The sequence below is a fragment of the Electrophorus electricus genome, chromosome 19 (assembly GCF_041902795.1).
Source record: "Electrophorus electricus isolate QZ-2024a chromosome 19, ASM4190279v1, whole genome shotgun sequence".
In the NCBI taxonomy this organism is placed as follows: Eukaryota; Metazoa; Chordata; class Actinopteri; order Gymnotiformes; family Gymnotidae; genus Electrophorus; species Electrophorus electricus.
Window position 1 is genome coordinate 19,255,146 of NC_137515.1, and position 22,355 is coordinate 19,277,500.

General features: G+C 45.8%; 2 protein-coding genes across 7 annotated transcripts in view; both read right to left on the reverse strand.

Moving 5' to 3' along the window:
* Positions 1-663: 663 nt before the first annotated feature.
* Positions 664-18,372, reverse strand: inpp5ja (inositol polyphosphate-5-phosphatase Ja). 3 transcript variants are annotated; one of them, XM_035535749.2, is made up of 14 exons: positions 17,981-18,372; positions 17,099-17,286; positions 14,763-15,443; positions 13,399-13,506; positions 12,855-12,963; positions 12,350-12,466; positions 9,515-9,690; positions 8,846-8,957; positions 8,392-8,501; positions 7,848-8,058; positions 7,596-7,733; positions 5,787-5,906; positions 5,160-5,264; positions 664-1,890 (listed from the first exon to the last, which is right to left on the reverse strand). In XM_035535749.2, exons 3-14 carry the CDS (start codon positions 15,437-15,439, stop codon positions 1,408-1,410), a joined length of 2,466 nt encoding a protein of 821 aa, XP_035391642.1. In that variant the 5' UTR covers positions 15,440-15,443; positions 17,099-17,286; positions 17,981-18,372; the 3' UTR covers positions 664-1,407. The 3 variants fall into 3 exon arrangements, with proteins under 3 accessions (XP_035391642.1, XP_081557980.1, XP_081557982.1); XM_081701854.1 differs by lacking the exon at positions 17,981-18,372 and adding an exon at positions 17,448-17,823; XM_081701856.1 differs by lacking the exons at positions 13,399-13,506; positions 14,763-15,443; positions 17,099-17,286; positions 17,981-18,372 and adding an exon at positions 13,253-13,373.
* A 220-nt stretch (positions 18,373-18,592) lies between these two features.
* smtna (smoothelin a) overlaps positions 18,593-22,355 on the reverse strand; it is a 10,149-nt gene continuing 6,386 nt past the window's right edge. For 2 of the 4 annotated variants that reach the window (XM_081701861.1, XM_081701862.1), the window contains exons 5-10: positions 21,837-21,959; positions 20,826-20,886; positions 20,623-20,746; positions 20,078-20,229; positions 19,591-19,765; positions 18,593-18,864 (exon numbers count right to left, since the gene is read on the reverse strand). In XM_081701861.1, coding sequence (XP_081557987.1) covers positions 19,615-19,765; positions 20,078-20,229; positions 20,623-20,746; positions 20,826-20,886; positions 21,837-21,959 — 611 coding nt within the window. In that variant the 3' untranslated portion in view covers positions 18,593-18,864; positions 19,591-19,614. Of the gene's footprint in view, positions 19,016-19,590; positions 19,766-20,077; positions 20,230-20,622; positions 20,747-20,825; positions 20,887-21,836; positions 21,960-22,355 lie in introns of all 4 variants that reach the window. The other 2 variants (XM_035535778.2, XM_081701863.1) reach the window with 2 other exon arrangements.

The window sequence follows — 22,355 nt, forward strand, 5'->3', positions numbered from 1 at the left end:
CCCGAGTAGGCAGCAAAAACCTTACGCGCCTCTGTGAAACCCCACAACCTGCATTTTAGTAACACAACAAAGTGACGATGATTTTTACAGCTGGACAGCAGTCAGTTCTCCTTACGGTCACCTTCAGCATGATGCCTTCTACAGACCAATGCCAGAAAGGCTGTCCTATAATCCTAGAAACATTTTAAAAATAAAATCTTTAACACATTTCATAATTTATATACCAGCACCATCTTCATATGCTTCTTGGAATTTCCTTCTCAAGCCACCTCAGCTGTCAAAAGTTAATTAAATGGTGTTTATATCTGCTGCTGTTATGTGGATTATGTGGATAATGGCTGATGCTGATGTAAACAAGGCGACCTTCAGTGACGACCTCATGCAGCGTTGGAGTTACCCAGAGGTAATTCACTGTGGACTCTCAATCCACCAAAAATACATTCAGGGGAAATCTTTTATGCATATGAAATATTAACGTTCTTAAAAATGTAAATTATGAAGACCATCTGTAAAGAAAATACTTTTTTCACAGGACTTTTGAGAACCCATTTTTTTCAGAAGCAGTTTTGAAAAGTGCCTAGAACTTAAATAACAGAGAAGCTTTGGGAGACGTTCGCTAGCACAGGCCCTGTTAGCACTCTGAAATGAAAATGTATGCAGGCGTTCAGTGTAGTCATTTTATTTTGCAATATGTGTTTAAGCCATCACACCGAAAAACATTAATTGCCAGAATGACTTCAGATTTGCGAATGAAACTCACACAACTCAGTTTGCAATTCACTCATGAATCAAACACAACTTACTCAGAATTCACACGCAAATCACACACAACTCACACAAAGACTAAACAGTGCCTCCACACACTGCTGACGGACAGAAGAGGGGAAAGGGGTTTAAACGTACACCACAGATGTGTAGTCATGTGTCTAGTTTGTATGAATGTTTGTGTGTGGACAGAGAAACAGACACATATTCAGAAAGAACTGGACCCACCCATGAAAGCAGCACGGGAACTTGTCTGTGCAATACAGCTGCAGATGATTTTTAGCTTTTTTTTCTACATAAACAATATTGTTACATGAATTTTGACTCAGACTTTCCTTTATTATGTAGCTGGCCACTCAAGAAATGAAATCAGCTCTGCACATAAACTCAGTTAGGGGAAGCCTATTTATGAGAGCTGACAGACCCTTAATGAAGCTGGCCAGGACCAGCTCACGTGAATGTGAAGAGATGAGTGTGCAGATCGGCATGTGGGGCTTTCTCTCTCTGGCACAGACAATGAAGTGTCAGCATGACATCAGAGACAGTGGCAGGTCAGAGCAGTATCCGGACAAGGCCGTGACCCTCTCACAGGGCATCGCTATCAGTTAAAGGTCGGCAAGTGCTAGGTCACGTGAATGGAGGTCATATGTTCGCATCGGCAGACTTGGGCGATGCACCGTCTCCGGAGATCTGAGCCGGAGCCGCCCGGTGTTCACCTAGGATGGCTGCAACCAGTGCTTCTGGGACGCTGACCCCGTTGCCAGGGGATATGGGGCTGCGTGGACTCAGGGGGCTGACGGAAGGGGAGGTGAGCACATCAGGGGACACCAGCCTCTCCTTCTTGGCGTTGATAGCAGGGCGAGGGGAGATGCTGCAGGGCTGCCCATCTCGTGGGCGGAGGCTGAGGCTCTGCAGCGAGGACAGTGGGGCGGAGGTGAGCGCGGGGACCGCTGGGCTGCGACTGCACCGGTGCCGATGGCGGCGGGGGTGCCGTCTGCCGGGACTCGGGCTGCGTGAACTGGGCCTCAGCAGGACCAGAGTGCTGTCATCCTCCGAGCTGACCTCCGAGCTGACCGAACGGGAGGGGCAGACCTGAACTGGAGTAGAGCACACGGGGAGCTGCACCTGTAGGAGTGGGGGAGGGGAGGGGAGAGGAGATGAATGGAGAGACGCAGAATGAGTTCATTTATGCTCTCAAAGGCCTCAGGTGGTTTAACACTGACCCTGACACCACTTCTCAAGTACGGGTGTTCAGTCAAATTCAGCTACAAAATTCTAGATTTATTTTTAAATATAGATATTATAGTATCTTAGGTAGAATTCCGGTGTGTGTTTATGTGTTAATAACAAGGCCAAATTGACCAAAGTTGGGTTCAGGTTTAATAAATAACCCATGGTGACTGAGACGTTGTACTAATATCTGGTTTGACTCACTCTGATTGACTGTTTGCAGATTTGGGCTGCCCAGTGTCAGGGAGATAAACAAAGAACAATTAAAAATAATTTGTTTTTATCATGACACAGCTAAGCTTTGACCTCGTTTAACATGGTAACATTTATGCCCCTTTGAGGATGGCAGCCTTGTGGTGCCGAAGGGATTTGCACACTTCAGTGAATCTCAGTACTGCTATCGAGAGTTAAATAGATCCAGTAGGGACAGTCTTGGTCAGGTCTGAGGGAAGAGGTCAAAGAGCTGTCTGTCTTCACTGGACAGGGAAAGTTCTTATGCTAATAAGAGTATCCTGCCTGGATTAGGAGCACCAGGATATGTCCATGGAGCCAGGTGTGGAGGAATGTCCACAAGCGAGCACCTGGTGGGTGTGTCCTGAAAAGGCAAACTCAAGCCATCATGTAGAATCACCAGCTGCAAGGTGAAGGGTGGGGTTCAGGAGCAATGCCAGCTGTGTTTCAGGCTTGGCTAGCCCAAGAGTGCCAAACTCCAGTCTGGAGGGCTGGAGTCCAGTAGAGATTGGAGATTGCTTTGGTAAGACTGGCAGTTGATTGGTGAGTTGTCTCAGGTGTGTTTGAGCAGAGCACTCACCACACCACATTTTATTCTAGCCCTCTCAGACCAGGCTTTGCACCACATAAGTGCTTAAACACACCTGATTCAACTCATCAATCAGCTGCCAGGTTTAGTAGGTGTGTCTGAGCATAGCAATAACAAAACCTTGCTGAATTTCAGCCCAACAAGACTGGAGTTTCACACCCCTGGGCTAGACAGCTTCAGAAATACTAGATGTTGGTGATGGAAACAGACACAGTGGAAACAGTGGAGCATAACTTCTTTAGCAGGGAAAAAGCCTGAGTTGGTACGTGAGATGGAAAAGTATGGGCTAGACATAGTTGGCCTTACTTTCACACAGTTGTGTGTCTTCTACTCCAGATCTCCCATATGAGACAGGACCCCAACAGGGGCGGGAAAATCAAAAGTCCTGGCCCAAGGGCCACTCAGTTAAAGTCCCCATCCCAATGAACAACACCTGGTATCACATGCCCAGAAGGGAAGCGTGAGACTGGAGAGGCCATGGAGGAAGACCTGGGTGGTCCCAGAGATGTTGTGTTTGACCCTCAGGAGGAGAAGACTGACCTCTTCACCAGACAAGGTTGGGATTGTATGGTTATCACACCTCTTCAGTGTCACACGGAAAAATGGTACCATGCCCTTGGACTGGAGTGGTGGTCCACAGGAGGACCGGAGGGTGAGCTCCAATTACATCACACTTCTCAGCCTTCTAGTCTATGCTGAGGTACTAATGAAGTAATAAAATGATTATTGTTTTATTTCATATTACTGTAATGATTCAGATAAATCCAGACGCTTGCAGATAAAAGGAGGCGTGGTTTTAATCAATAAGGGATAATCCAACATGGCAGTCAAAGTACAGGCAAGGGTCAGAACGTGAATCATAAAGGTAACAGAGCCAGACTGCATCACAAACAGGGTACAAACAGTTCAAGGTCGAAATCCAGAAAGACAATCTAATCAAGCAGACAAAACCAAACGGGGCAGGCAAAAAACAGAGGAGAGTAATAATGCTCTGTATGCACTGACAGGTCAAGTGGCAGTACTTCACAGATTGTGTCTGGTAATGACAGATATACAAAGGTAGTGTAGATGGGTAGCAGGTGATGTTAACAGTCCGGTGATGACCGTGTGTATGGTTGGTGATTGGCCACTGGAGTCATTGGAATGCTGGCAGTCATAGTTATCCAAGAAAATGGGTGGCATGACAATTACGGTTTGTGTATGGCAACATTACTGAAGTGAACCTTGACCTCAGTGTAATGGCCTTTGCAGGTTCTCCAGGTACCAAATGATATTCAAGTATATTAGAGGGTGAAGCCCCTGTGAGTCTCTGGGTACAATGCAGAGAGCTTTGAGGCCATGAGTACAGGGTAGATTAGTCTGGTCTACACTACTGGGGAGATTAGTCTGGTCTAGAGTACAGGGTTAGATTAGTTTGGTCTATAAAGAAACATTTTGGTACAGGATGACCACAGGTAAGAATTCTTTTTATTTATTTATTTTTAAAGGAAAATCCTCAAGTAGAACGTAATGGTAGAAAAAAAAAAAAACTATTTGTATAATGAATGAATGAATGACTGAATGAATGTTTTGGATATAGTAGTGGATATAATTTCAAAGATTAATATGTAAAAACAGGAGGGGCAATTACTTTATGCCCCTGAAAAATGTATAAAATTCCTTTGTCTTTGTCAGGCATTCTCTGGAGGGCGTAACATGCATTAACCGTACCTGCAATAATGAATAGGACCAGCTGTTCAACTCTCTTCAACTAATTCTTCAATCTGTATCTTTCTTTCTCATTGGATTTACCACTACAAAAGCAATACACAGAGGGCCGTGAGGAGAAGCCACAGCTAACCCTGGGATACTGGAGGAACACTGCGGTCTCCACCCAGGTCACGGAATCATGGACCTGCTTGTCTCTCAGGCAAGGTAAGGCTTTGTGAGGGAGCACGCCTTCTGTACTGCTCATTTTTTACATGCTTCCCATGTCCTCCACACCCACTCTGTCACAATTACCACCAGCTCAAACTCCTTATTTACTTGTTGAGCTGCAACTGAGGTCATGCTCCCTGTCAATCAGTATTTCACAACCGATGTTTCTCCATCCACAGAGCGACACACGGGGACGTGGAGCATCTGCTGGGCCCCCATCACTGGGTGGAGAAACTTTATTTCTTAAACTGTTTAAAATGACGCCTTTGTTGTAGTCCCTGTGAGATTAAGCACCTTTATTACTTCAGAGACAGCAGGAGAAATTAAACTTCTGGCCAGCTGAGTTGTAGACTTTCAGCTGCTGGTAAACTCCTAGTGTTGGATTGAAACACACCAGAATACACTGAAATTATTTTAAAGGCTTGACCTGAAACGGCTCCGTAATTCCTACGATGCTGTTCATGTTGCTGCTGTAGTAACCCAGGATGTATTCCCCTGCTTCTCTGGGCAAATCCTCTTCTGGAAATGTTACCTGGTGGCAAACACAAACCATAGATTGATTAAAGGACATAGATAATGTAACGTTGGCCCAAGTGCTGCAGTGCATGGAGCAGGACGCACAGACTCCCTTCACGTGGTGAAACATTTATTGACATTAAACACAAACGACAATAGTGGCACTCACACATAGTGATGACATCGACATTGAACATGAACACAAACAGTTAAACACTAACAATGGAGACTATATAAACATCAACGTGACATAAGCAAACGACATCGATATCCACATCAACAATGACCAACAAGGAGGCACACACTGACGGAGGTTTAATAGACAAACACTCAACGTTAAACCCCGTGCAGATGCGTACCATCACAGAGGGCGTGGCTACAAATGAGGGTAAACCCCCCTGAACATGGCAGGACGTACCACGTGACTCGTGGGGAGCGTCCCATGACAGATAATCAATAATGAATCAACAGATAATCAATAGGAGACACTGGGGTGTTTCATGGTTGCACCATCATAAGGTAGTTGGAGTAAACTTACACAGTAAGCAGTTTGCTTGGGTGCATTCCAGTCTAATTCTGTACTTGGTCCTGCCTGAGTCAGATGGTCTGATTTGGCCCATACGTAAGCGGCATAGTCCTTATGGTGTTTGAATCCCACCTGTGGAAAAAAATAAGACAGAGAGGATTACATATCTAACAACCAAACTAAGCATTTTGACTCCTTCAGGAGCATTAGCAATATCAGGAACAAAAACCTCTGGAAATTGAGAAGCCTTTCTGAGGTAGAACAAGGCATGACCAAGCAGTTTTTTATAACTTTTTTTTAAATAAAAAAGGGGGAAATGTACAAATTAAGGAGCAGCAAGGCAGTTGACACCACTGCTGGTACCAGCACTGATCACTGATCCTCTGTGGTGCTGCGCTGGGCCCACACACAGCGTTACTACTAGTGCTCCTCAGATGTGCTCTGTGACTTGTGTGCTGTGTCCTCCAACTTGTAATTACATGTGCCATGTTTTGCAATGCTTGGACTGCTTAATGGAGGTTAATGGAGTCCACTGTCTAAGTCCATCGTGGAGTACAGTTGTAGTCCTACGACAGTGCCATGCAGCCCCTCTCTTACTTCTTATAGCCATGCTCTTAACTACAACTCCCAGAATCCTGAGCACATATACAAATAACCGTCACCTAATTACCATAGACTAACACAATTCAAATCACCAGATTATTGATCACATCTGTACTCAACTATCCTGCCTATTGTTTGCTTCCTTCTTTGTGAAGAACTGCCACATTGCTGAAGTGCATACCGAGCATTTTGCTGGTTTGTTTCTCTGACCTTTTGCCTCTGCTTCTCTCCTGTTAGGCTTGTTTTTTGTGCAGCAGCACACTGTGAGGTGTGGTAGCTCAGCACTTAAGGTACTGGATTAGTAATCAGAAGGTTGCCCGTTCAAATCCCACCACTGTCATGTTGCCACTGTTGGTCCTCTGAGCTTAACTTGCTTTCAGTCATAACTGTAAATTGCTTTGGATAAAATTGTCAGATAAATGGAAAGAAGGAAATGTTGTGTTGCTTTCACAGATATGAAAGCATCTCCATGGTGATATCATTTTGGCTTTGAACTGCTAGAGTCTCCAGAAATGTCTATTTAATGCTGTCCAGACTGAAACTGCACACAGGGCACACTGACATGTGCTAATCCATAGGATTGCACACCAGTTGGATAAATACTTGTGCAACTGGCTTCCTGCAAATCAACCGTCTTTGCAAAGTTTGAGAAGCAGAAGAGACTGGAAACCTTGATGACAGATTCCTTATGATACATCACTTCCTGCAGTTCCTGTTATCCTTATTTATGTCCCACAGGCGCCCATCTCCAGGGATTCTCATTCCGGCCCTCAGGGTCATGGGCCGGACCCTCTGCTTGTGCATCTGACTTCACTTTGCCCTACTGCAAGCGCCTTTGGTTCTTTTTTTGTTTGGTGTTTTGTTTCTTCTCTTTTTTGCCTTTGTTCTATAAATGCTGCCTCCTGTTTTCACGGCTTGCGTCATGCCCCTGTCTCCACATGTCACAGTATATCGCAGAAAGTCTAAAGTACCAAAACACATTTTTGTGAACTTGTTGCTGTACTATATGGTCTGTGACCTTGTGACCCTGTGACCTAAACACCACACTCATTCTACATGTGACAGTGACATCATCATTACAGTGGCCACCAGTCCAATCCTAGAATGGGAATCCTACTTCAAGAACAAGAAAGGTCATAAAATATGGACTGGGCTTATAAAAATAAAGGAGAAGTATTTTTGGAGCAGAACTGCATACCTTGGAGCATGCATGCGTACCTTGTAGAGTCCAACCCAATCCCACGAGCTCCTGTGGAGGCCAGAAGCTATGGTGAACCTGGCTGAAGCATCGGATAGTTTGGTCCACTCCTTCTCCACCTCCAGTGTAACTAAGGGCAAATCGACCTTAAAGGGAAACTGAAGGGAGAGGGAAAAGATTCAGAGATGCTGGAAACCTCAGCCTTCTGCATAAATGACTGCTGTTTTGAAATGTGTAATGCTTTGTCCTGCCTTGAGGGGGCGCTGACTCACATGCAGAGAGAAAAGGGCAGAGACAGGCTTGTGGTCGCTAACGGTAAAGCTCATGTGACTACGATAAAAGTGCTGCGTCACTTTCGTAGCTCCGCCCAGCCACGAGGTCAGACCCCTCTGCAGCGAGGCATTGTGGGACGGAACAGGAGAACCTGTCTTACGGAGACGCCACAGGACGCGGTCAGTCCACGCAGGCTTCCTCTTCTTTGCACTAAGAGAGAGAGAGAGAGAGAGAGATGAGGCGTGAGGGAGTAAGAGAATGACAGAGATGGAGGGAGAATTTAGTTTAGTTTTTTTCTTCTTTTTTATTTCTACTGTATATATCATTTTGCATTTGCGTTAGAAAACAAATTGTAATATGACAGTCATGTCAATAAAGCACTGTAAATAAAAAATAAGGAGTGTGAAAAAGTGAGATGGAGAGATGTAAAAGAGAGAGAGAGAATGAGAGCTAGAAAAAGATGAAGAGAGAGATGGACAAAAGCAACGAGAAAGTACGACAGACCCGTCACAACTACTTCAGTTATCACACAGGCACGCATACCTGGTGTCGTATGTGTGTGTTCCCACATCAAACTTGTAGGTGGGTGGGAAATTTAGGAGTCCTTCCATAAATCCATCCAGAACAGACTCACTAATCTTTGCCATGTTGAGCTACAGCAACCAAGAAGAAGAAGAAGAAGAAGAAGAAGAAATAATAATAATAATAATAATAATAATAATCACGGTTAAAAAACGGAGGACCTGATGCACTGGGAGTGAACGCTACTAAATAATGTGGTGAAACACCACCTTGTGGAGACAGATGGAACTGCACCGACGGTTAGAAGACTAGAGCGCTCCTGTATTATTTGGTGGACGGCAACAGCAAGGAAGCAATGTGCGGGTGACTAAAGTGAGCGTGTTGTCCTGGATCTGAAACACCTGTAACTGTATACCTCTCCTCCACTGGCGAAGCCGGGCCGAACCTGAAACCAGACACCCGATGAAAGACACACCTGATCTTTTTCCCAGAGCAGGGACAGTTTGTTGTTCTCTATGGCACTCTTCACTACATGGATGTCGTAGCCCTCGATGCGAAAGTTCAGGTCACCAAACCAAAAAACTACACTGAAGAGATAAAAAATGAGTGAGCATGTTATTAGCCCAACATTAGACTGGGTTTGGCTATTGCAGCGCCATTCTGATATATTATTGAAGGACTCATTTAAACTACACTCTTGTGGCCAAGAAAGCTAATGAAAGCTGGAAAAGCTAATGTTGCTAGTTGGTTTGATATATCAGCTGCCATATAATTCTTTGATTACATATAGATTTATATCTCTGCAAAATGTTAAATATTGAAAATAATAACTATACATGTTTTGATCTTTAAATATACTGACACTATGATTTATGCAATTCTGACAGCAAAACTTGCTCTAATGCAGTCAAAATAAAATGAACACTTTTGCAAAAATTAGAGTACACTTCTCTCACCAAAATGTTCTCCCTAATCATTCCCAGTTTTGTTCATTATGGTGAAGTCGGGTAAAGGATGACTCATGTGTTGGGAGGGGTCCCTAACCTAACCCTTATGACTGAAAGCACATAACCCCACGTCATGGGTTGCCACTTTGCTCCGCCCCGCCCCACCCCATCCCGCCCCATTGGTCCCGAACACCCACTCATGGTCCAGCACACCCACGGCGGCTCCGCCCTCAAACTGTTGCTGCTGTAAGATGCTCTCAAAATCCTCCACTCGCTGTTCCAGGTTCCTCATGTGGGCTGGCAGGTGGCAGTTCAGAAAACACACGGGGTGACCGAACATCAACATCCGCACACTTATTCCACCTTTATTCCCCTGTAGTAGAGAGAGAGAGAGAGAGAGAGAGAGAGAGAGAAAAGGGGGGATGGAGGGGGGGGGGAATGGAGAGAGAGAGGGGGAGAGAGAGAATGAGCATGTGATGGAGAGTGTGAGAAGACTTACAGAGGTCAGGCTCTAATGGGGTGTTATTAATAATACAGGAGCTATCGTAGGGGAGGGATATCTGTGGCAGCCTAATGTAGCCAGATAGGATAAAGTCCCCATGAGTTCCCTGAGGGTCCAAGCACTCTGCAGCTCACTGATGACAGTCAAGCTCAGCACAGCTCAGCTCAGCACAGATCAGCACAGCTCAGCCCAGTACAGCTCAGATCAGATCAGATCAGATCAGCTAAGCTCAGCTCAACAAACCTTCCATTTATTTACAAGATCCTAGAAAAAACTGTAACTCTGCAGCTAAGCTCATATCTGAATCAGAACCAGATACATGAAGTCTTTCAGTCAGGGTTTAGGCCTAATCATAGTACAGAGACAGCACTAATTAAAGTAGTTAAAGACTTCTTGTTGGCTTCTAACCAGGGTTATGTCTCTTTGCTTATATTGCTTGATTTGAGTGCAGCATTTGACACCATAGATCACAAAATTTCACTATATAGACTCGAAAATGTTGTTGGGATTAGGGGAATAGCCCTCTTCTTGCAGATACAACTAGTCTGCTCTCGATGGTGTGTGCATGTCTGAAGCTCATCCCAACGAGAACGTCCATCATGGGCAACAGATACAGCTAACTACTGCTGCTAGTGTGCCTAAAGGCCTAGCTAATTTCACGAGTCACAAAATAGAGTGCCCTATAACCAGAGCTCTTTCAACAGGCTTCAGATAAAGCTATCGCTAACGATGGACGAAGAATAGCTAAGCATCTTGCACTCTGCACGCTGAAGAAGAACGAGAGGACATACAACAATTTAGTTTTATTAATGAATGTGTAAAGGGCGTCAGACACTGGATGTTGTGGAACTTTCACTCACTTAATCCTGACAAAACAGATGCTTCAATTAGGCCCACAGACAGCCAGGACCTCACTCTCTAATTACTTAATGAACCTCAATGGTCTCCCAATCATATTTTCTTTGAAAGATAAAGATCATGGAGTGATTATGTATCCCAGTCACTGGTTCAAAACTCATGTAAATAATATTTCTAGGACCGCCTTTCTCCATCCCAGGAACGCTGTAAAGATTATGAATGTGCTCTCCTCGCATGATGCAGAAAAACGAGTCCATGCATTTATCACGTCAAGATTGGACTACTGTAATGGCTTACTATCTGGCTGTAATAATGCCTAAACAAGCTCCAGCTAGATCAAACTGCAGTAGCCAGAGTTCTTACTAGAACTAGAACATTTATCACATTACTCCTGTCTTAGCTCCTTTACACTGGCTCCCAGTAAAATTTTGTATTGATTATAAAATACTTCTAACAACCTATAAAACACTGAATGATCTTGCCCCACAGTACCTTACAGAACTCGTACTACATTATTACCCACCATGTCTGCTTAGATCAAAAGGTGCAGCTCTTTACTAGTACCAAGAATAAGAAAATCTACCGCAGGGGGCAGAGCCTTTTCCTATAAAGCTCCCACACTGTAGAATAACCTTCCTGTAAATGTTTGAGATTCAGACACAGTCTCAATATTTAAGGATAGCCTGAAAACCTATCTGTGCAGTCAGGCATGTTATTAAATTCTTCCCATCTTAGGTAAAGGTGTAGATCTGGGGCTCCATGGGCAATGACCCCCAGGTAAACTGGGATGTTATGATGGTGTCACTTCACCTCTCTTTTGTCACTCAAGGTTTGTTGACTGAGAGTGGTGGAGTGCTGATGTTCCAGGGTGCCCTCATGCCTGTGGTTCCTTCTGGCTCTTCCTTTTAGCTGTGCTGCCATAGCTAGATCTGCCAGAGTCCATCTTTGCACTTTATAGTTCTCTAATTTACACACCCTCATACCTGGACATGCCAAATTATTCTCAATTTCTGCCAAAGTACACCTCCTGTTACCGAGTCTCAACCTGTCTCAGCTGCCATGGCTCCTCCCACAACCCCCTGATGACCTCCTGTACCTCTACCTCTCCGTTGCCCTTGACAGACGTTCGGACACACATACACCGTCAATGCCTAATTAGGACTTCTAACCCTGATAGACAATACTTACTTATTTCTTTTTTCTCTCTCTCTCACTAATTATTCTGCACTTTATACTTTATGGTTTATATTGTTACTATTGTAGTGTCTGTTGTCGGCCAGAGGAGGATGCCCCCCCCCTCACTGTGAGTGTACACACACACACACACACACACACACGCATGCGCACGCAAGCACACGCATGCACACGCACGCGCACGCACGCACGCACACACACACGCACGCACGCACACGCACGCACGCACGCGCGCACACGCACGCACGCACACGCACACGCACACACACACACACACACAACCTAACCTCTCCCTTCTTTTTTTGTACTTTCATCTCACCATTAAAGAGCTCCGTAAACATCAGCTTCAGTGGCTCGCGAATGTCTGATGTTAAACATCAAATATGCATCCAGGGCTTTGGCAGCACAGCCGTGGAGGTGTGACGGAAGAGGGGACAACTCTCTGCGCCTGCCAGACAGCCCGTGGCTCTGGACTCACCCAGCACCCTCCAAGTCCCGTGCGTGTCGTCTGGGTCTGGATCCCACGCAGGAACGGCAGGTGCCGGAACTGGGACAACACCAGCAGCAGAACCCCCTGCATCCTCTGTGATGCCACCTACAGGCCAGAAGAGTCATTGCACTCAGCATTTCCACCACTGGCACCAAATCCTCTTTTCTGCAGATGTCCTCATATGCACATCGAGCTAAGGTCTGAAAATTCAGTTCATTCCCAGTTAAGGTCTAACATCCCTGATCCAGTTCATTTCGGCCTTCCGAAGAGACTGATCGGCTGACTCTGATTTGAACTATTCTGTGTTAGAAGATCGATTTCCCACAGGAAATTTGGTAACCTCTCTGCTTATGTGTTAATTCAAAGTAATAACAATGCTTATTACTCTGAATTAATGCTTATAAATGCTTATGCATTAAGAACCAAGTCAGAGTAATAATACACGTCATTCCACTTGACCTCTACGTGAACTCTATGCAGGTGCAGCACTGACCAGCACATATCCAAATCGACTGAGTGTGTCCATGCACAGTTCGCTCCACTGGTCAGTGGACAGCACATCCTTCAGCCTCGTACTGATCATGGACTTCACCTCCTGCAGCCTAGAGGAGGATCAAGCGAGAGGGAGGAGAGACACAACAGAGAAATGGGAAAGGACCACAGAGACAGAACCGGTACAACCAAGAAAGAGCTACAGTGGCAGCTGTCTGTGGCCCGAACATGACCGGGCGAAACATCGTGTTCAGATAAACCACTGCTGTTTTCAGCAAGGGACACTTTGTGTTATCTGAACATTGTTTGACTGGCTGTCATTTTTTGCTGCATCATAAACATGACAGATTATCATCAGGTTGTTATCAACCCTGTTTCTGTTCTTTATTCCCAGTGCACCTGCTTTTTTGGTGCATCTCAGGATTAGAGATGTGCTAGACCAGGGTTGGGATCATCTGCAGGTGAAGCAAACATCTCCAGGTGCAGGTTAAGACACGTCTGTTGTGCAGACGATTCGCACCGTGGGGGAATGGGACATGGCTCACCCGATGATAAACATATCAGTGCTCTTGTCGCTGACCCCCGGGCCAAACAGACTGCTGATGTCATCAGGGGGTATTGCCGAGGCAACATTCCATGTGACAATGTGAACCCTGTAAACAACGGAGCCATACATAATTAATGACAGAACCACGTCACGACAGTACCATGCCACTGAGAAACAAGGTGCTTGTCTGAATGAATGAGGGGAATATGGAAAATATATCAGCACACAATTGTGTCAAAATTAAAGTCACCATCTTAGACATTTTACCAGCGATGGTTGTACCAATTGGTGTATTCATGAGTATTTTGTCTTATTTATTTATTTATTTATTTATTTATCTACCACATCATTTTCTTTGCCTGTATGCTTTAAAATAAAATAAGAATAAATGATGACCTCAGTCTTCCTTTTGTCATTTTGCTCATTTTGTCATGGGTATCATGTCCTTTGATAAGGCCAGTACAACACACTGCATCATGCGAACACAAAGAGACTCACTCAAAGAACATTTGTGGTCAGTAGAGGGAGTAAAAATGGTCCTGTCTAAGCACAGAACTCATAAGACAGCCCACACACACACACACACACACACACACACACACACACACACACAAAACCATCCTCATCGTGCACCTGGCATCTGAGCTGAGCGTGACAAGTCCCAGGCTGCTGTCTGAAATCTGGGACTTGCAGGCAAGACCAGCCCTGAGAATGTTCCGCACGGAGAATGTTCCACCCCTCCAAACGAAGGACAGCATGTTATGAAGGGCTGATCTGTCAAACCACGCAGCCTGAGCTCTGAGGGCCTTACCCTCTCCACCGAGACGCACACCCAAGAGACACGGCATCTCAAATTAGCATGGCCTAATATTCCCAGCCTCCTTTAAGAGAGCAGGCTGAAATGTTCCAGCTGGAGCCCAATCAGTTTTCTGACAGGTAGGTTCAGAAAAAGTGACACTGCCTTTGCTCACACGCAGTGGCACTTTGAGGAAGAAGAGCTGATACACACGATTTTCAAAAATGTGTTTGATGTGTAATATCAGGGTGCAGAAAACACTGGACAACTAATTAATTACACAATTATTTAATTAACTAATCAAGTAATTAATTTCACACTGTATGTTCAAACCAGATCTATAATCTACCTGACTAATAATAATAAAAAAAATATTATTAATAATAATTTAGTTTCAAAAGATGTCCTAACATTAAAGTAGTTGACCCAATGAACAGGACTCGTAACGTTGCTACGTTGTATTACCCAAACACAATATAAATGTTTTAGCAAAAAAACTTACTTTGTCCTGAGAGTGACAAAAAAACAATAAATATATATGAAGTGTAAAAAAGTCCAAGTCTCACCTAAAACCATCATCCTCACTGGTTGGATTCCGGAGGGGAAGCGTCTGATCTGAGCTGCCAGGGTTTGTAATCAGGGGATTCTGACTAGGCTGACAGACCGGGCTCAGCTGGGAATCTGACGCTGGCTTTGGTTTAGGGATCAGACTTGTATGGGTGTTTGGGGTCTGCTGGACTGTCCTACTACCCTGCGTTGGAGGGCTGGGGAAAACTAACGGGTTTGGCAGTGAGTTGAAGCTGGGCTGGGGGGTGGGACTGAGCTGGGGGGTGGGGCTAAGATGGGGGGTGGGGCTAAGATCACTGTTTTGGGGCCGGGGGGGGCAGTAGCCAGGCTGGGCTGGCTCTGTAAAGGAGTGGGAGAAGATCAGTGAGCTGGTCGCTCTTGGAGCCGAGGGTAAAACTGCAGAAGAGCCGACAGTCCTGGACGATTTGACCACAGATCTAGCGCCCAGTGCGGCGGGCCTGGGTCTACTAATACTAACAGAACCAGAGACGAAGGAGGCCGAAGCTGGACTTCCTCGCTCCTGCGGGGAGGAGCCCGTCTGGAGGGCGGGGCCAAGTGCTGGAAGGTTTCCTGCCTTTCCCTTGGAGAGCTGGGATGGGAGCGACAGGCTGGCTGGGTGAAGCCCTCCGGTCTTGTCCAAGAAAGGGCGGTTTTGGCTGGACTGTCCTGGATCCATCAACCTCCAGGGAAAACAAACAAAAACAAAACAAAAGAAGCAAACAAAAAGTCACAAAAGGGCTATAACGCGGGGTGACCGCAAGAGAACACCACTCGTATTAATAGCCCGTAATCTCTGTTCAGGGATGTGTGCTGAAAGACAGAGCAGTAAAAGCACAGGAAGGGGAGGGGTGTAAGAATATGCCCTTCACACACCCTCCCTCCTCCCCTGTCTGCCGTCTGCAGGGCCGCGCCGATGTGCCTGCGCGAGCATAAGGGGGTTCACCCCCACCGAGAGCCCAGCCAGGACGTCATCGGCAGGCTGCGTTTCAGAACGAGCTCTCAACGAAAACGAACTTCCTCCCTGCAGATGAGAGGCGCCTGCCGGACACTCCTCCTCTGGCCTGCTCTACTTTCACGTTGCCTGGCAACGACTTTTTCCGAGGCCTAACAACCCCAGCCAGAATTGCCAGTCCTTTTACAATCCCACAATTCACTTTTTGTTCAAACGGTTATCGTCTAGCGTCCTGTGATGCAGATTCACCGATATGAAGGTGAACCATGAGACACAAATCATATAAGACCAGATTTATCTGAAAATCACAATGAAAAAAGACCCTCAGGAAACAATGTCTATTAACTTAATCTAATTTACAATAAATCTCGCCTTAAGACTTAAGATGTGCTCCGTGTCCAGAGAAGCAGGCCAGGGTGTTGAAGCGATGGCTCCCTCTGCCTCTGTGTGCTGGACACAGACGCATGTGTGAGTTTACGTGCTGGCATCTTGGGACAGATTCTTCGTAAACAGACCGCATGAGCTCATGTGCGCCAGAGGGTTTGACAAGAAAGAAAATACCACACATGCTGATGACAAAGTCACCTCACTGTCTTGTATTCCTCGAAACAATAAAATAATACATTCAGTTCTTCTTCTCAAAATTAGGCTGCACATGAGAAACAGTGAGATTAAGCTGAGAGAGAGGTGCTATTTTGTAGGATCTCTGTTTCCTGAATTATGTAATTAATATGATGTTTATATTTATTTAATATAATCAGTCAGAATACATTTAAGGAAAAATAAATAAATAGCCATACCAATTAGTTGCAGTTTTAAATGGATATCACGTAGGCCTAAGCTTGGTGAAGAAGACGATATCACTTGGGTATCTTTTGTTCTTGTAAGGCAACATAAGTAATAGAGCCGTGTAAATATTTACAGAAATAAAGAATTTGGATGTCGTGAGCGCATCGCTTGTCGTTACCGAGGATAACACTGCTGGTTATTGCTCGTGCCGTTTTATAACAGAACACAACTCACTCAAGGATGCTGTTTGGACCAGGCTCGTGTCAGCCGGTAACAGAGCGGAATACTTCTAACAGTCACCGTAAGTGAACGGACGAAGTTTGGGGGGGGGGGGGTTGGGGGTCAGTAATACCTGTGTATTATTGAGACAGACATTCTTTAGACAGGTGCTGTTCATAAGCCACGCATTAATTCCCTCATTCCTTTAGGTTCTGATTATCTTATGCAGTGATCTCGTAATGTACCTGTTCGACCTTACCCTGGGTCTCGAACAGCTGTCACATCCTCTACTCCCGTGTGACAGTACGTGACGTTCATTAAAACATCGCCCCCAACACCCGTCTCCGTCCGCCGTTTCGGCCCGCCACCGCTTACCTTTACGGCCGCCGCAAGGTGAAGGATGAATCGCCTCAGTCTGCCCGCATCCTCCCGCTACCGCGGTCACGCCATCTGCGCCTGGAGAAAGCGCGGGCGCGCTACCGACACCGGAACGGTTCAGCGCGCGTCTGGATCCCGTTGGGGGAGGGGGGGGAGGCGGGGGGCTCGCGATGTTAGTGCGGAGACTGGAAATTTAAAAAAAAAAAAGGTTCTACATTTTAGTTAAACATATCATACGGAGGTCTAAAATAGGTGTTAAAAACCTATATGTAGAAGAGACGATTCTAAAATATGTTGGGAATGCACAGCTTCCCTGTTATTAAAAATAAAAACGTTTATAACTCACTTCCCTATCCACTCCTAGCCCTGCGAGAAGGTGGAAGAACAACACTGCAAAGTTCTGAGAATGGCTGAACAGTTCCATATGGAACATTTGAAAATTCAAAAAAACGCATCAAATTAACAGATTACGCCACCATATTCTTGAGGAACACTTTTCCACCTATTCAGTTATTACCACAGGTAATGTTTCACCCACAAGACGTCAGCAAAAGACCGATCGAGCTTATGAAACCTCGTAAACACAAAAAGTGTTAATAGAAAATTCGCAGTAGCAGTGCAGAAATAATTCGGTTTTTCTCCAAAGTTGCCTGGGCTGCACGAGAGCCCTGATGTATTCGCCGCATTCGTCTGGAGGAGAAGCGCGTCACAGAGCGAGCGCGACGCCGAACCATCACGCGCCTACTGGCGAACACAGATGATCGTCACTAAAATGCACGCGCTGTGGCGAGCTCTAAACATTCCGGTGAAAACACACGCGTCCCGCGCAGGTGTCTGTGTGCGTGGGGTACAATGCCATTAGCGCGGCTAAATTCCTACCTGACGTGTCCCAGTCCACCGGCGAAAGTGTTCGTCCCCCGCAGAGACGCTCATGTAGCAGAGGGACAGCGTGCAGACTGTTGCCAGGGTCGAGTGGGACAGCTCCGTGGCAGTGCATGCAACGGTCTGTTTTCATCTCGTATTAAACCCGCATCTGTTGTGAAATTCCACGTCAGCCCGTGTTACAATTCGGCGACGCAAGTTGGCGTCACTCGCACGCGGAATGTCCACATGCACGTGCGTGCCTTGCCGGACCGCATCCGCACTGCAAAAATTCCACTTGGTGGCGGCATCGCAGCCTGACTCCAGTCTCGTGGAGCTGGAACCGATGGTAGTGCGGCATGGCTGCCCGGTACATACGCACACGTGTGACTACTTGGCTCTCTGGGCTGCTTCAGCAGTTCCGGAGAGATTGATTGATGTGATTGTTGATGCACAGGTCTGGTTGCCACGTGCATCACCTCTCCCTTTATTCTGGCTTTTAATGAACCAGTCAAGGGGAGAAAACTGCCAGTATGTAAAGCGAAGAGTTTACAGAAATATTCATGGACATCACGAATCAAAATATGGAGGTGATTTAGTTATCAGCACAGATCTTAGATCACATTGGGACAAAGGCAGTATTTTATTATGTCTCAACAGAATATATAGTTACAAAACAGTGATTTTCTCAATCCAACACGCTACACTGAAGAAAGTCAAAGTGTGTTTTTACAGCATTGGTAGAATTTAAACAGTAGCTTATTTGGCATAGGAATTCTCTTGCAAGGCCAAAGGTGTCGCATGTGTGTCCCTGAGTAAGCCCTGGTGCACGCTGGCCTGCGGCTCTCCTCGGAGTGTGACATCTCCCCGCTCGTGTGGATGTGCCTCGCTGCCCTTGATACCTTGGCAGAGAGAGGCCACAGACAGACTCTGTGAGCTGGGACCACCTTCGCCTGTAGTGTGGTTTATGCATCTCCAGTCCAGTACAGTCTGGTCCAGTCTAGCAGTCCAATGCTAATACCATCATCACTGCACATATTTCTGGAGGAGGAACTTTATAAAATATTTTCTTTACATAATTAGTGGGACACTTTAAACAGTGTTATTGTAAGTATTCCTTAAAATCTAAAACATTGGCTGTGTGCTAAAGGCTCTTCAGGCTATTTTTAAATTTAATTTGGAGTTAAGACAAGGCATCTATAAAAAGCACACTCATTGTTCTGCCTTCCGAACAGAGTGCTACAGCACCATAAAAAGTCATCCAAGCAAGATTAGTGAAATTTATATACATGTGTAACCTCGCTGGAATGTTCTGATTGTGAGGTAGAGATGTTTACGTTTACATGCGTGCACACACACACACTCCCTCTGTCTTGCTCACACACATCCTATTTCTCTCTGTATATCTATTTCTCTCTCTCTCTCTCTCTCTCTCTCTCTCTCTCTCTCTCTCTCACACACACACACACACACACACACACACACACACACCCTTACACCCTTTATTTGACTACTGTGTAATTGTAGGTACTAGATTAGAGAAGGGCATTTATTGTAGATCCCCTGTGCAGGTGCTCTGACTTACCTGTGGGACTGCGTGTGTGAAGTTAAGGGGTCCTCTGACTCACCTGTGGGACTACGTGTGTGTGAAGTTATGGCATCTTCTTTTTGGTCTTGACAAGGCCCTTCTCTACAAGGCAGCGGTAGAACTCCTGGATGTAGGTGTACACACACTTCCAGTCCGGCTCTCGCATGCGCAACAAGTCATTAACATCCAACAGGGGAGGACATCCAGCCAGCCTCCTGCACACACACACACACACACACACACACACACACACACACACACGTACACATAAACACATTTACACATACATACACACAAATGCACCCATACGCACATATGCAAATGTAAATTGTAGTGTACCAAATCATCTCCTTATGTTTTATGTGTATGTATATTATGTTTTGTTCTGATATATATTTTGTGAGCAAGTTCCACATCCTGAATTCCAATCTATGCATATAGGTCTATATGGCAATAAACTGAACTAGATATACACACACACGCACACACAGCAGAGCGTGACTGAACAGGTTGCAGGTTGCTCTTACTCTGCCGTTTTGAAGGCCTTCTCAAAGTTAGCCCTGCGGTCATACGGGTCTAGGGTGCAGTACTCAAAGCCCTCGGGGAAGAATCTGTGAACCAGTGCACAGAAGGCCAGGCCATCTGCCCAGCTCGACGAAAAGTTCTGGATGTTCACACCCTGTGCAGGGGAATAACAATGCATATGTCTGGTGTGCTTGTGCATGTGTGTGCTTGACTGTGCTCAAGGACAGTGCTCGTTGTGAGGACAATATTTATATTAGAATATTCTAAGTATACAGAAAGACCAAAAAAGCCACATGCAGGGTGAGAACCAGCGAGTATCAAGCTTAGTATCAAACCCCCAGGCTCACCTCATATGATTTGGTCTTGGCTAGTGTTAATCTCCCGCTGCAAACCTAATCCATATGGTTTGTTCTTGGCTACATTTAGACCCCCCCCCCCCCCGCCCTTACCTCATATGGTTTGTTCTTGTCTACATTTAGACCCCCCCCCCCCCGCCCTTACCTCATATGGTTTGTTCTTGTCTACATTTAGACCTCCCCGCCCTCACCTCGTATGGTTCTGTCTTGGCTCTGCACCAGTCTAGCAGCATCTGCTTCACATCTTTGGTGTTCGGACCACCGAGTGCCGATCCCCGGTGAACTTTGACCCCAGATGGAGGGGGATGAGCTGGGCTGAGTGTGAGAAAGAGAAGCGTGTACCGCAGCACTAACTAATGACTCTGCCCCCTATGCGCACACCTGCCACACTTACCTGCCCGCGGTGTTCATGGAGGACCCTGCTGGTGATGGGCGTAGAGATTTCTCCTGGGCTGCTTGGTCACAGCGAGGAAAACAGGAGGAATAAGATCAACTCCACAGAACAAAGAATGAACAGAAATTTGGGACACCGAATACCAGACTGTCTGTGTAACTGATGGACCAATTGACTGACTGCGAGGTTGCAGTAGGCCAGTGACAGTTGCTGTAACTATAGCCTGTTTTAGTGATCGACCACTAAAGGGCCATGAAGATATTCAGAGAGCAGAGCGTCCGATGGCTGATTTTTCTGTTTGTACTCTGTGCTTATCAACTAAACATATCAAATAAATGTCCAGAGGTAGTAAAAAAAAAAAACTAGCAGGGTGCCTGTTATAGTACAGGGCTCTAACTAGTGTGCTCATATCATCTAACAAATGACTAGACGTGACAATAGTGAGATTTTGTCTCTCGTATTGTTAAGATAATTATGCCAAACTGGTGTACATGTGGAGGAAGAGAGAGACATGCAAATGTGCGTGCAGAGAGAGAGAAAAACACAAACACAAAGTGCAGAAACTATGTTAGCTAGAAAACAACGTTTGTTTCTCAAAACATTGTTGGCAAGTTGATAACATTAACACTAGCTTTCAGAGTCCTGTTAACGTAGGCCAACAAGTTAAAGCTCCCATCAGCAAATGCAACCGACTGTAACTAACGTTGGGTATCTTATAACTGTCAAATCAGTCGCTTATGATAGCAGACAAGAACACTTGTTTTAGTTAAGACAACAACAATAGTTGAGACAAGAACGATAGTTTTTGAGCCCTGTAATGTAAATGTAGGCATGTTTTGATTATGGGCCTGGTGAGTGCGTTTCCCAACTCTGGTCTTAGTGCTGCTCTGTATGTGACAGTTTAATGTTCCACCCGTTCCAGCTCCCAGAATTCTGGAGAGGAGCTAATGTGTTAGCTCAGTGCTAGATGTGTGTGTGTGTGTGTGTGTGTGTGTGTGAAGGGTAACTCACTGTGTGCATGCTGCTGGGTGCCACTGGTGCTTTTGGCAGGGTTCTCGTTTGGGTTATGTCCTGCAGACATGCCCTGCTGACGCAGGTTTTCCCGCCGTGCTGCTCGCTCTGCGTCCCGCAGATCTGTGAGCAGGACACACCACCCACAGCCCCAACAGAGGAACAGACAAATGAGGGAGAGCTGGTGGAGCGATAAACAGGCCATCGGACTACAGGACGTTTCTCAGGCTGTCGGACTACAGGACGTTTCTCAGTCCTGCTAAACACAACATGCACATTCAGTCAGCCGCTACTGTGGCTGGCATCTTGCTAGTAGCACCCACTCAGATCATCCACATGTAAAATCAGATCCTACACACCTAAAATCACAACCTACACATGTAAAATCAGAGCCCATAGAAGAGAAGCAGTAGGCATTGCTGTGTGGATTACGCTGCCAAGACATGATTTAGGTCTGTGTGGGGTAGTCTGTGTTGGGTAATCTGTGTTAGGTCGTTTTTGGGATAATCTCTGTTGGGT